At 37.1% G+C, this 13698-nt stretch overlaps 1 protein-coding gene across 4 annotated transcripts in view; it reads left to right on the top strand.

Annotated features, from left to right (window-relative positions):
- The window catches only part of RB1CC1 (RB1 inducible coiled-coil 1), a 97612-nt gene extending 84476 nt beyond the window's left edge, over positions 1–13136 (top strand). For 3 of the 4 annotated variants that reach the window (XM_054595013.1, XM_054595011.1, XM_054595014.1), the window contains 4 exons: positions 5919–5977; positions 7886–8022; positions 11140–11210; positions 11916–13136. In XM_054595013.1, coding sequence (XP_054450988.1) covers positions 5919–5977; positions 7886–8022; positions 11140–11210; positions 11916–11993 — 345 coding nt within the window. In that variant the 3' untranslated portion in view covers positions 11994–13136. The remainder of the gene's footprint in view (positions 1–5918; positions 5978–7885; positions 8023–11139; positions 11211–11915) is intronic. The other variant, XM_054595012.1, reaches the window with a different exon arrangement.
- The last annotated feature ends 562 nt before the right edge of the window (positions 13137–13698 follow it).

Genomic DNA, 13698 nt, shown 5'->3' with positions numbered 1-13698 from the left:
CTTCTTATTTTGATGAGGTCCCACTTGTTTATTCTTTCCTTTCCATCCCTTGCTTTAGGACACATATCAGTGAAAAAATTGCTGCGTGGGATATCTGAGAGTTTCCTGCCAATGTTCTCCTCTAGGACTATTATGGTGTTGCAAGTTATATTTAAGTCCTTTATCCGTCTTGAGTTTATTTTTGTGTATGGTGTCAGCTGATGATCCAATTTCAATTTTTTGCATGTAGCCATCCAGCTCTCCCAACACCATATGTTAAAGAAGCTATTATTGCTCCATTTTATGCTTCTGCCCCCTTTGTCAAATATTAGATGCCCATAGAGACCTGGGCTTTCTATTCTGTTCCACTGGTCTATGGGCCTGTTCTTGTGCCAGTACCAGATTGTTTTGAGTATAGTGGCTTTGTAGTAGAGTTTGATGTCCCGTATTGTGATCCCTCCTACTTTGTGTTTCTTTCTCAAAATTGCTGAGGCTATTCGGGGTCGTTTATGGTTCTATATAAATTTTTGAAATGTCTGTTCTATTTCTGTGAAATATGTCATTGGTATCTTAATAGGGATTGCGTTGAATCTGTAAATTGCTTTGGGTAGTATGGACATTTTGATGATATTAATTCTTCCAATCCATGAGCACGGTATATGCTTCCATTTATTTGTGTCTTCCTTAATTTCTTTTTTCAATGTTGTATAATTTTCTGTGTACAGGTCTTTTACGTCTTTGGTTAAATTTATGCCTAGGTACTTTATTTTTCTTCTTGCTATATCAAATGGTATTTTTTATATCTGATTTCTTCTTCTATTGCATTGCTGGTGTACAAAACTGCCTTTGATTTCTGAATGTTGACTTTGTATCCTTCTGTTTTGCCAAATTCACTTATTAGGTTGAGGGGTTTTTTGGTAGAGTCTACAGGGTTCTCTATGTACACTATCATGTCATCTGCAAACAATGATAGCTTTACTTCCTCCTTTCCTATTTAGATGCCTTTTATCTCTTTCTCTTGTCTGACCGCTGTGGCTAGGATTTCCAATACGATGTTGAAAAGAAGCGGTGAGAGCGGGCATCCATGTCATGTTCCCGATCTTAGTGGGAAAGCTTTCAGTTTTTGCCTGTTGAGTATGATGTTGGCTGTAGGTTTTTCATATATGGCCTTTATTACGTTGAGGAATGCCCCATTGATTCCCATTTTGCTGAGTGTTTTGATCATAAATGGGTGCTGTACCTTATCGAATGCTTTTTCTGCATCTATCGAGATGATCATGTGGTGTTTGTCTTTCATTTATGTGATGTATCACGTTTACTGATTTGCGTATATTGAACCATCCCTGCATGCCTGGGATGAATCCCACTTGATCATGGTGGATAATCTTTTGAATGTATTGCTGGATGCGGTTTGCCAATATTTTGTAGAGGATTTTAGCATCTATGTTCATCAGGGAAATTGGCCTGTAGTTTTCTTTCTTTGTAGGGTCTTTATCTGGTTTTGGGACCAGGGCGATGCTGGCCTCATAGAAAGAGTCTGGGAGTCTTCCCTCCTCTTGGATTTTTTGGAACAGTCTGAGAAGGACCAGGGGTTAGCTCTTCCTTAAATGTTTTGTAAAATTCTCCTGTGAAACCGTCCAGCCCTGGGCTTTTGTGTGCCGGGAGTTTCTTGATGACTGCTTCAATTTCCCCAGCTGTTATCGGTCTGTTCAAGCTTTCTATTTCTTCCTCCTTCAGTGTTGGAAGATTATACTTCTCTAAAAATTTGTCCATTTCATCAAGATTTTCAAATTTCTTGGCATAATTGTTCATAGTAGTTTCTGATGATCCTTTGTATTTCTGTGGTATCAGTTGTTATTTCTCCTATTTCTCCTCTTTCATTTCTGATATTACTAATTTGGGTCCACTCCCTTTTTTTCTTGATGAGTCTTCTTAAAGGCTTGTCAATTTTATTTATCTTTTCAAAGAACCACCTTCTGGATTGGTTGATCCTCTGAATTCTTTTCGTCTCTATGTCATTCAGTTCTGCTCTAATCTTGACTATTTCCTTCCTTCTACTTTCTCTGGGATTTATTTGTTGTTGTTTCTCCAGTTCTTGAAGTTGTAGTGTTAGGTCTTTTATTTGAAATGTTTTTATCTTTTTTAGGTAAGCCTGTATTGCTATGAACTTCCCTCTCAGGACCGCCTTTGCTGTGTCCCATAGGTTTTGGACTGTTGTCTGTTCATTTTCATTTGTTTCCAGAAATTTTTTTATTTCTTCTCTTATCTCATTATTGACCCATTCATTGTTTAATAGTCTACTAAATAGTTTAAATAGTCTCTTGTCTTGTTGAGTCTCCATGAGTTTGCAAGTTTTTGAAGTTTCTCCTTGAGGTTGATTTCCAGCTTCAAGCCCTTGTGGTCCGAGAAAAAGTTTGATATTATTTCAATTTTCCTGAATTTTCTGAGGTTTGCTTTGTGTCCTATCATGTGGTCTATCTTTGAAAAACTGCCATGAGCATTTGAAAAGAATGTGTATTTTTCTTCTTTGGGATGTAAAGTTCTATATATGTCAGTTAAGTCTCTTTGATTCAGTGTTTCATTCAGTGCCACAATATGTTTATTAATGTTTTGTTCGGAAGATCTGTCCATTTTTGACAATGGGGTGTTGAAATCCCCTACTATCAGTGTGTTGCTGTCTATATCTTTTTTGAAGTCATCCAACAATTTCCTTATAAACTTGGGAGCTCCTATATTGGGAGCATATAAGTTTACAATGTTGATGTCTTCTTGATAGATTCTTCTTTTAAGTATTACAAATTGCCCCTCTGGGTCTCTCTTTATGGCCTTTGTTTTGAAATCTACTTTGTCTGATACAAGTATGGCAACCCCGGCCTTTTTGTTATGCCCACTTGCTTGGAATATTTTTTTCCATCCCTTTACTTTCAATCTGTGCAGTTCTCTTGCTCTGAGGTGGGTCTCTTGTAGGCAGCATATGTGTGGGTCATGTTTTCTTACCCATTCAGCTACCCTGTGTCTTTTGATTGGGGCATTTAGTCCATTCACATTGAGAGATATTACTGATAGAAACTTACTCATCTTTTCTCTTTGTACCTGTGTTCCTCTCTCTCTCATTCTTTTCCTTCGTCTTCGTAAACCAGTCCCCTTAGCATATCTTGGAGTGCTGGTTTGGTAGAGATGTATTCTTTTAGCCTTCTCTTGTCTGGGAAACTCCATATTTCCCCTTCTATTTTAATGGAGAGCCTAGCTGGGTAGAGCAGCCCTGGCTGTAGGCCCTTACTTTTCATGGCTTGGAATATTTGTTGCCATTCCCTTCTGGCTTGCAGTGTTTCTGTTGAGAAGTCAGCTCCTAGGCGTATCGGGACCCCCTTGTATGTTACTTTCTCCTTCTCCCTTGCTGCCTTCAGGATTCTCTCTTTGTCTTTGACATTTGCCGTTTTAATGATAATATATCTTGGAGTGGACCTCTCTCTATCCCTCTTGAGTGGGGTCCTCCTGGACCCCCTGGACCTCCTGTGCCTCCTGGATCCATGAGAGCCTTTCTCTCCTCAAATTAGGGAAATTTTCCATCATTACTCTTTCGAGGAGGTTCTCTATCCCTTGCTCCTCTTCTCCTTCTGGTATCCCTATTATACGGATATTATTGCGTTTCAGGTTGTCCTGCAGTTCCCTAAATGCCTCTTCATTCTTTTTGAGTTGTTTTTCCATTTCTTGTTCCTTCTGGGAACTTCTTTCTACCTTAACCTCCATCTCACTGATTCGATCCTCAACTTCATCCAGCCTGTTTTGGATCCCTTCTACTGTGTTCTTCAATTCAGAAATGGTATTCTTCATTTGCTCTTGTGTCTTCTTGATAGTTTCTATGTCCTTTTCCAGGCTGATATAGTTTGCTGTTAAGATCCTGATAGTTTCTCTGCAGTTTCTCATAGTTCTCTTTGATCTGGCTGAGCTCATTGAGCTTCCTTAGAACCATTGTTTTGAATTCCATATCTGATAGTTCCCTTGCCTCTATTTCATTTAGCTCTCTCTGTGGGGAGTCCCCTTTTCCACTCATTTGGGGGGAACTTCTTTTTCTTCCCATTTTTGTGAGAGTCTGTTAAGTATTTTTGTCCTTTACTTTTCTTTCTGGGCCTGCCTCTGATGATGTCAGTTGTTGACCCTACAGGACCTTGGGTTGTTTGTTTGAGCCTTCCAGGAGTCTAATGTCTGTGTCTGCCTCCTGCTTGGGGCAGCTCTGTGACCCCTCCCGTCAGGGCTGGGCTATTTTTTGGGATCTGTCTGCACTCTCACACCAACTCCTTGAGCGCGCTCCCAGCACGGCAGGATCCCCCACCTGCCTGGGCTCACATGTACTTGCCCCATACCAGGGGCCTTATTCGCGACCTCGCGTACTTATCTGGCTCCCCTGGCCGGCGAGCTCCCTGGCATTGGTCAGTTTAGGGTCTTCTATTGTGTGTTTTCCCCGCTTTTGGCTCTTTGGGTACGTTGCTTGCCCTCGCCAAATGGGGACTACGGAAATGGGAGGGAATCATCTCCAGGACTCTCCGGTTAATCCTGTCTCCGGTCTCTCCTCCGGGGACTCTGGGCAGCTCTGTGTCCCCTTCGGCCGGAAATGTACTAATTTTGTGGGTTGCTCCGCAGTCGCGGGCGGGCGGGTCAATTTACACCTGCCCTTGCCGCTCTGTGTACTCCCTCGCAGGCCATATGGGTGCCAATCTGTGGGAGGCTTTGCCAGCGGTGCAAGCGTTCGCCAGCCCGCGCGGGTCACTCAGAGCAAGTGTACGCGCCTGCACTGGGTGTTTTTGGGGTGTCTATGTGTGCTTTTTGGCTTTTGGCTCTTTGGGGGTGTGGCCTCTTCCCGCGCAATGGAGACTACAGCAAGGAGAAGGAGTCGGGACTCCCCGGTTCCTCCTCCCGTTCTTTCCCCAACGCATCCGTTTCTAGCCTCTCCTCAGGGGTCTCTGTGCAGTTCTGTGACCCCTTCGGCCAAGGATCCACCACCTGTTGGGCCTGCGTTTCAGTCACAGGCAGTCTGGTTCCTGCGCGCCCCTCTTCTGTGTCTTTGGGGGCGCGCCCTTCCAGCCCACAATGGAGACTATGGAACGGGGAGGGAGTCGGGACTCCCTGGTTCCTCCTCCTGTTCTTTCCCCAATGCCTCCGTCTCCAGTCTCTCCTCCAGGCTCTCCCAGCCAGTCTGCACTCAGTCCCCCAGCTCACACGCGCACAAGCTGTGTGCAGAGCGCACAAAAGGCAGGTTAATTGATTCCCTCATGCCTGAGCCAGATGGTAGCTGCAGAGTGGAAGGTGCATTATCACCCGGGCTCCACCGGCCACCATGTCAGTTTTCACAAAGTTTTCCTCACCAGTCTTTTCCCAGACACCAGCCCACCCTGCTGCCGCCTCTACCCAGAGATCAAGGAGAGTGGTTGCCCTTGTAGTTCTTTTCTTTATCTTTTGTTTTTAAACTCTAATTGAGACCCTGTATTGGTCCAGATAGAGTCCAAAGGGAAATGGAAGAAATTCTGAACATCAAAATTTAGACTTCATAAAGAGAAATCCATTCATCTTTCATTTTGTACAACTAGGCCTTGGGCCCATTCTGCACAGGCAGTGTATATATCAGTCTTTTTCCCTGTGAAATTTTTAAGGTTAAATATGTAATTATAAATAAATGTAATTTGATACTATTTTTAATCCATCCAAATTTGATTCAGAAATGAGATAAAGTAAAAATGTAAGTTAATTTGTCCACTGAAAATAGTTGTTGAAGGAAAGGGATTATATTAATTAATCAGATAAATTTGGACTCTTACAAGCTAGGACAGAGATGTTAATGTATGTAATATTGGACAGAATTTTTGCAGCCAGAACCTAGTAAGTGTCGTGCTTTAATTGTATAACCTTTGTGAACTGTTTTTGGGGTTTTTTTTTGTTTTTAGATGTCTCAGAGCATGTCTTCAGTATCCTCAAGGCATTCTGAAAAGATAGCTATTAGAGAGTAAGTATTTTATTTATATTTTGTGCAAAAATTTTGCTCAACTAAATAATAAAGAATTGTTAATGAGTATGTATTTCAGTGCCTTAATCCTTCAGATTCAGGTTCACCGAGCTAAGAGTTTTGTATTCACTGGTAGTGAAAAAGTTTATTTTAAAGCAAAGTTTTTCTATATTATTTCTGGTAACGTTAAGATTGCATTAGAAATCTTTCTTGTTATGGCTTTAATTATCATTTATGCATAAATATTACTGAAGTTTTTTTTTTATTTTAGTTCACTTTTCAGTTGGTGCCACCTCTTTCAAATACCATTTATCTTCTTAGTCTTTCTAAATTTGAGATTGGAGAGTCTTGGCTTTTAAAGTTAGTGTTTTATCATTTTTATTTTTCAGACTTGTTTCATTGCTATACTAAAAATTCATAATACACTGTTAAGTTTATCAAGTATTAGACAGTATTCCTAGACCATATTACCCCATATTAATATTCTGGTTTTTGGTACGGGCTGTTTAAAACGACGGTCTCTGGAATAACAAAAGCATTGTTAGCAGCTCATAAATACTATACCTGTTTTCTATACCTGTCAGGATTGATACCAAAATCAGAAAACAGGCCCTGACCAGGCGGCCCAGTCGGTTGGAGTGTTGTCCCGTGCACCAAGGGGTTGCAGGTTCCATCCCCGGGTGGGGCATGATTGATGTTTCTCTCCATCTCTGTCTCTCTGTCTCTCTCTTTCTCTCCACCCCAATTCATTTATTCTTTCAATGAACATATCCTCAGGTGAGGATTTTAAAAAATCAGTAAACTGAATATTTTTAAAAGACCCTTTATTTCGTCTACAGTAGGTCGGTAGGTTGACCAAATTTTTGATTGTCAAATATCTGTGGTTACGGACCTTTAAGTAATTATTAGAATTTTATCTTTCCTCAGTGATTTGAAAGGGCGGTATCTGACTTGACCTTCCAGCTCTATGTCAAATCAAATCAATTTATGGCCTTTCAAAGATTAGAGAGAGATGAACTTTTAAAAAAGAAAGAAGAACCTTCCTCAGAGAGGCCATATCTACCTTTTTAAAGTTATCTTCTGATGTTTAGCCAAAGCAGTACCTTCACATATTGTTAGGTAGGCAACAGGTATTTTGCAGGGTAAACAATGAATAAAAGACTTATCATTTAAAAGCTTCTCCAGTGATTTCGATGTTTTATTAGGTGTAGGAGCTACTAAATTAAAATGTTTTGACAACTAGGGTATCCGAGAATAACTTTCAAGGACTGTTGATAACTTTGAACATTTCTTTAAAAGACTGAACAGACAGACAGCCACTGAAAGCATGTTGGCAGTGGTACCATTTCTTTCTTTTCTTGCTTTCTTTCAGGCTTTCACCCTAAATTAGTAATTCTGTTGTTTAAACCTAATTAACAACATGAACCTAGCTCAATTAGCTTTTCTTTCAAATTGAAGACCACTATACTTGGAGACTGGAGAAATAGTATATAGTAATTTCTTTGCCACTACAACTATAAATGTTTGCTCCTTCAGAATTTGTGTTTCTTGTTGTAAAATAAAAGATTGGGATGAATATCTCCTTTATATGGCTAGATGAACTCCAGTGGAATTTTATCTCCTCCTTTTTTTGTGTTCTTTAAACAATAGATAGTATTATAAATTTTGATTTTAAAAATACTTTAGGTCCCTTCCGGTTGCTGACATCATTCTGTGAATGTCTTCTATATATTACAAACACTCCCATTAGATGCTGGGTAGAGTTAAAAATTATATATCATGTAAATGTGAAAATTAATATCTCGATGATACTTCAATATATATAGTTGCAGAACATTACAGAATAAAAATTTTCAGGATAGGGCAATGGTAACTTTTTAGGACAAAAAATAACGTTTCTTTATTTAGTTTTCAGGTGGGAGATTTGGTACTCATCATCCTAGATGAACGCCACGACAATTATGTATTATTTACTGTTAGTCCAACCTTATATTTTCTGCATTCAGAGTCTTTGCCTGCCCTGGATCTCAAACCAGGTGAGGGTGGTAAGTGTCACATCCATAACTAAAATAATAAGGCTGGAATAAAAATACATTAAATACTTTTCTCCCTGTCTAAATATATCACAGTTAAATAACTAAGATCGAACTCTGTTTAATCTCTTTGTTTTTGGAATCTGCAGTATCCAGTTGTTTTCTGGATTCTATTGACAATTCCAAATCAGTGTAATTAATGGGATTGGGCCAAATATCTCATATCCTGTCAATAGCAAAATTGAATTGTCACAATTCTTCTATAAATGCAACCTGTTTAAGCTTACATGCTTATTTGTTTATAACTTTACCTTGTTATGACAAATTATAAAATGTCTTTTCTGTATTATCATGCTGTGTTTCTAACTTTATTTTTTGTTAAATTTGTTAATCAGCATTTGAACAGGGCCATAATAAGCTTTGTTAAAAATATACTAAATTATACTATTATCTATTACTTTTTAAAAATATCTACTAATTTTAGATAATTTGCCGTTTTGCTGGAAGCTTTATTAATTATGAGATGCATCTGTGGACCAGTGGGTCTAATGTACTGAACTATTTCAGCAATCAGGTATAAATCTTCCAAGATGATTTCTAGACTAATTAATAGTCCAGCCTAGAATCAGGCTCAAAATAAATAGCCCTTTGCTACCACAAGCTTTTCCACCCCACACCTTTACCTAGCACTTCTTTTTGTTCCTCAAAGTAAAAGAAAGAAGAGGAAGAGGCAGGGATTATTTTTCCAATGACCTGCTATCACTATACTGACCATTATTAAGAGGCAATTTTTTTTGCCAGCCCAAATCAATCTATTTAGGGAGGGAAAAGACTATGTCCTATTTTCTTCCCTCTCATGGTTTTTTTTGTGTGCTTGTTTGTTTTTTAAATGATGTGTGGTACTTTGTCCTCAGGTCTAGCTCCTTCTATTCCCAGTCCTGGTACAGGCTTTTGTTCAACTTGTAGCAACCATTCTTTTTCTGTGTGTCATCCTACTGCTTGACTTCATTTCTCTTCATAGCCATTCCTATTTTCTCATTAGTTTATATTTGAATTTTTTTCTCCCCTGGAGTGAAAGAATATGAAATTTAAGATGAAGTTGTGTTGGGACAAAGGTTTCATATTCTGCAGTAGTTCTGCCTATGGTTATAACTGATTGTTTCTGAATATAAGCTCATGAATGGGCCATGATTTTTATATTTTAAAAGCCTATGGGAAAAGAAGTGTTAACTATTTAGAAGGAAAGTTTTTCAGTGTTGGGCTCATGGAACAGTGGTTAAGTAATCAATGAACAGTAGCCTCAGATAGGCTGGGTCTCTCCTCATCTTCATTTCCAGCAGGTCCCAGAGATAAACTGTATAATTAGGTTAAAGAGGGCACATAGAGATGTAAACAGTACTAGAACAAAAGCAGTAGGGGAAGGAATCCTCCCTTTATTTCCTACAACGGTTCAGATTTTCCCATTACTTTGAAGAATTCCAAAAGAACAGAATTGATACCCTGGGATACGTCACCTAAATAGAAAAACAAGAATATATGTTTTGATTGCTGTTCCTATTTGGAATGATAACCTAATCAAATACCAGTTCCTTAAGTAGGCCAGTGTTTCATTATTGCTCTGTTACAATTGGTGGTGGTGGTTATTTTTTTCTGTGATTTTTTTTTTGTGGATTTTTAATTTTCATTTGTTTAAACTTTTTACTTAAAACTTATTTTTAAATTTACCAAAAAAATATAGCATAATAAGTATAATCCAGAAACCTCATATCCCTTTATGCATGTTCACCTTTTGTTAACATTTTGCCCCCATTTTTATTATCTCTCTATGTATATGTCTAAATGTACAAATAAATAAATATATACATGTTGTATGCACATTTTCAATTCCAGAACCATATGAGGCTGTTATATTATGGTCCTTTATCTTTAAAATTTTCAATGTGCGTATCATAAGGATAGGTAGAGTTGAAATTTCAGACTCACTGTATACTCCTAGAGATCCACAGTGCACATTATCATTTTATAGGTTCTCACAAGTCTTGCAGAAAAGAATTTAACAATCTTAATTTACCCTGGAACTACATGCCCTCCCTAATCCCATCTGCCCTTTTTTTTGAGGAATGTAGAGCACGGGATACCAACCCGGGTAATGCTACTCTACCCCTGTACTGTCGCCCTGGGGATGAGCGGATTACTGGAGTGTTTTTGTGCCTGAGACCAGTGGGACTCATTAGTCCTTGTACATAAAACATAAGCATTTCATTTTAGAATGGTCCAGGGGCTTATTATATATCTATCATGTGATAGTCTCTATGTATGTATATTTCATTTATATTTCTATTTATGGATTAAAAATCAATTTTGGCTACTCTTGGGAATCTCAAAGGCACTTTAGCCTAAACAGATCATTTATTGACCAAAGTACTTTTAAAGTCAGCTTTGTATGACAGTTTCTGATGAATTTAAAGATAACCAGTATTATATCTTCTTAGTTCATCACACTTGGGCTCTATGAGGACTAGCTTTTTCATCTCCCCTTCACTCAAGTACCACCCTTCTAGACTTACTTTGCTTCTTACTACTTGTTAGTGACTTATTTTGCTCCAGCTGTGTTCACACAGACCTGCCAAACACTGGGGAGTACAGATATGAGAAAAATGCAGCTCCTGCCGTTGAGCACTGGTGTTAAAAGCCTGCCTCTCAAAAAGCAGTGCCTTTCTTTGATCGTATAAAATTTTATCTGCATAACTTCGCTTTCAGAATGGGAAAGGTCATCTTTGTTAGCACTTTCAGTAGATGGCACTGTTGAGCTAATTTAGAATTCCCACATTTACTTGTTTATGATTTTTACTTAGATTATTTGTATTTCTTTAACTTCATTAGTTCTCTGATTTGACTTACCACCAATATTTAATGAGTAAATAAAACCAAAATTATTGGTTGAAAAGTAGAATGAATTCAGTGTTGCTTTTTAAATTGTTACACATTTTTCATGATTTCAGCAATTTTAAAAGTCTTACACATTCTCTCGCTCCTGGAAATGCATTAGTCTGTTTTGATTCTGGCAGTTATGTATTTATGATAATTAAAACTGTACTTTAAAGAAAAACTAATGATTTGATTCAATAGCTTCAGGTGCATCTAGAAGACCTTGGGTTCTTGGAAAAGTAATGGAAAAGGAATACTGTCAAGCCAAAAAGGTAAAAACTATGTCATATATTATAAACCTAGGAGTTATGTAGAAAATTCTTATACTACTTTATATAGAAATCTTTAATAGTACTGTCCTTTACTGTTTTACTCATTTAAGTTAGACCTTGCATTTAATGAATGTGAATTTGAACCAGCAATTTTATAAGTATATATGTTTTTTTTATCTTTAGGTAGTAGAGGTAGATTACCAATAATTCATCAGTCTGTATAGGAAAACAACAAGTTTCTGTTCTGTGACTTGTGTATTAGTGTTTTGCCAAAAAAGAACACAGCCTGTTGATTAAAGTGAATAAATAGCATTGATGTTTTCTTATTTTCATACGCTACCCCCATAGAAGTAAGATATTTGATGGCTAAAAATGCACCTGACTCTGATGTCAACAATACCAAAGCAATACAATCAGTGAAATCTAGTGAGCATTTTTCCCAACTCACTGCAATTTCAAGTCCCTCTGTTCAGTACTAATGGAACTTGAACTATGTAGTATTGAGGCTTCTTTGGTACTTTAAAATAATGATTTACAGCTCACTTTGTACTATATTCTCCCATCAGTATCAGTAGCTCAATATATTTTTCCCTGCTGAGAGGTAGATCTTGTATAGTTTTACAAAGGGTCCCCCGCCCCCAGCACTCTATAAATAAGTAGTATGATATGGTTGTACCTGTGTAATTTGATTTCTTTCCTTCTTAGGCACAAAACAGATTTAAAGTTCCTTTGGGGACAAAGTTTTACAGAGTGAAGGCTGTGTCATGGAATAAGAAAGTATAACTTACAGAAGAAAGTGACATTTTCCTGATTTGTCCTCCAGTGTTCATTCATCACTCCAAAAACAGCAGGCCATCTTTTTATACAAAAGTCAACGTGACAGTATGCTTCATTGGTGTATATCATTTACTTTTTAACTGGTGACACTTTAGGAACAGTAAATTCATCAAGAGCCTTGGCTGAGTTAAATGGTTTTGTTTTTTGTTTTTACCCACATAACTCTAGAAGTGCTAGAAGTGGACCAAACTAGTTCATTTTCTCAAAGGGCATACCTTGTGCATTGTGGCTTATGATTAGCCATATTAATTGCCTGATACATATACATTAGCTTGAACTTAGATATTAAATGTTAGTTGTTATTACCAGCATTTGTCCTTTTGTGAAATCAATATCAAAAAAACTTGCACTCTTTAACACATTCTTTATAAACTGTGTAAGTGCTTCAAAACTAAGGAAAGAGGAGTGTTATTGCATGCAGATAATCATAATTTTTTTGAGTTTGCCTCTGTAGAATACTAAAGCAAACTGTTTCATTTATTTTTTTAAATGCCCTTTGATGTTTCAAAACAAAAACGCATTTGATTGATTGATATTTAAGATCAGCCATAATTCGCAGACTTTAAAAGCACTTTCAACAGATTGACCTGGGTTATGAAGGGAAGAGGGTGCTCCTGACAGTTTCAGATGCAGCACTGAAACCTTCCCAACATCTTTATTATTCTGTTTAGAATAATTATAGTGATGGAATTAAAATTCATGATTCAGTTTCAGAAAACATATTGTACATTAACAATTTAGAGGTCATTTAAATAACAAAATATTGTAAAAGACATGTAGAATTTTAAAACAATAAAGATTTGAACCTGTAAATGTGTGTGCCTTTTAAGAAGGATACATTTTTAATATATTTGAGTGATTGCTGGGGTATGGGAAAAACTTGTTCTGTATTATATTAAAAAAAACATGTTTATTACAAAAATGTTCTTTAATTATATACTATGTAACAGGGTAAAACAGTGTTATGTAGGGTAGAATTGTTTAAACTAGATCTTAAGACATATTGCTGTGGAGCAAAACTATTTAAATTAGTTGAGTTGGATGAGGTTTGTTGCTAGAGAACAATAAAATGATTTTTTTTCCAGAAAATATTTAATTTCTTCATAAAAATAAGTTAAATATTTTTTTAAATATGTATGTCTAATAGTACAGAAAATGGAATAAACACCATAGTGTATAGAAAACTGAATTTGACAACATATTAATGAATAAATGAACAATTGACTTCACATGTTTCTATTTAATCCTTCCATGACATCTTAATGCAAAGACTACTGAAGCAATAAATTACTTTATATACACAGTGGTTTTTTTTTTTTTTTTTAACATATTTGATTGGGTCTAAGTGAATCTGGCAGCTGGGCCATATTTACTTAATAGATACCCTTCAAATTTAATATGTGGTCATTGTTGACTTGTAGTGGGCTGACACATGGTATCAAATTCATCATCTCATTAATGTTGCTCTTTAATTCTATTATATTTTTTCTTATATCCATCTTGTCAGTGTTCATATATGTTTATAAAGCAAAAAGGAAATGCAGCCTTCTTTGTTAAAAAGAAATATGAAACCTGGCCTTGGCTGAGTAGCTCAGTTAGTAAGAACATCATCTCAATACGCCAAGGTTTCGGGTCCCATCCACTGTCAGGG

Source organism: Pteronotus mesoamericanus, unplaced genomic scaffold, assembly GCF_021234165.1.
Source record: "Pteronotus mesoamericanus isolate MK-2021 breed Mesoamerican mustached bat unplaced genomic scaffold, CSHL_Meso_final scaffold_54, whole genome shotgun sequence".
Classification (NCBI taxonomy): domain Eukaryota; kingdom Metazoa; phylum Chordata; class Mammalia; order Chiroptera; family Mormoopidae; genus Pteronotus; species Pteronotus mesoamericanus.
The sequence above is the reverse complement of the archived record's forward strand: the minus strand, read 5'-3'. Positions and strand labels throughout refer to the sequence as shown.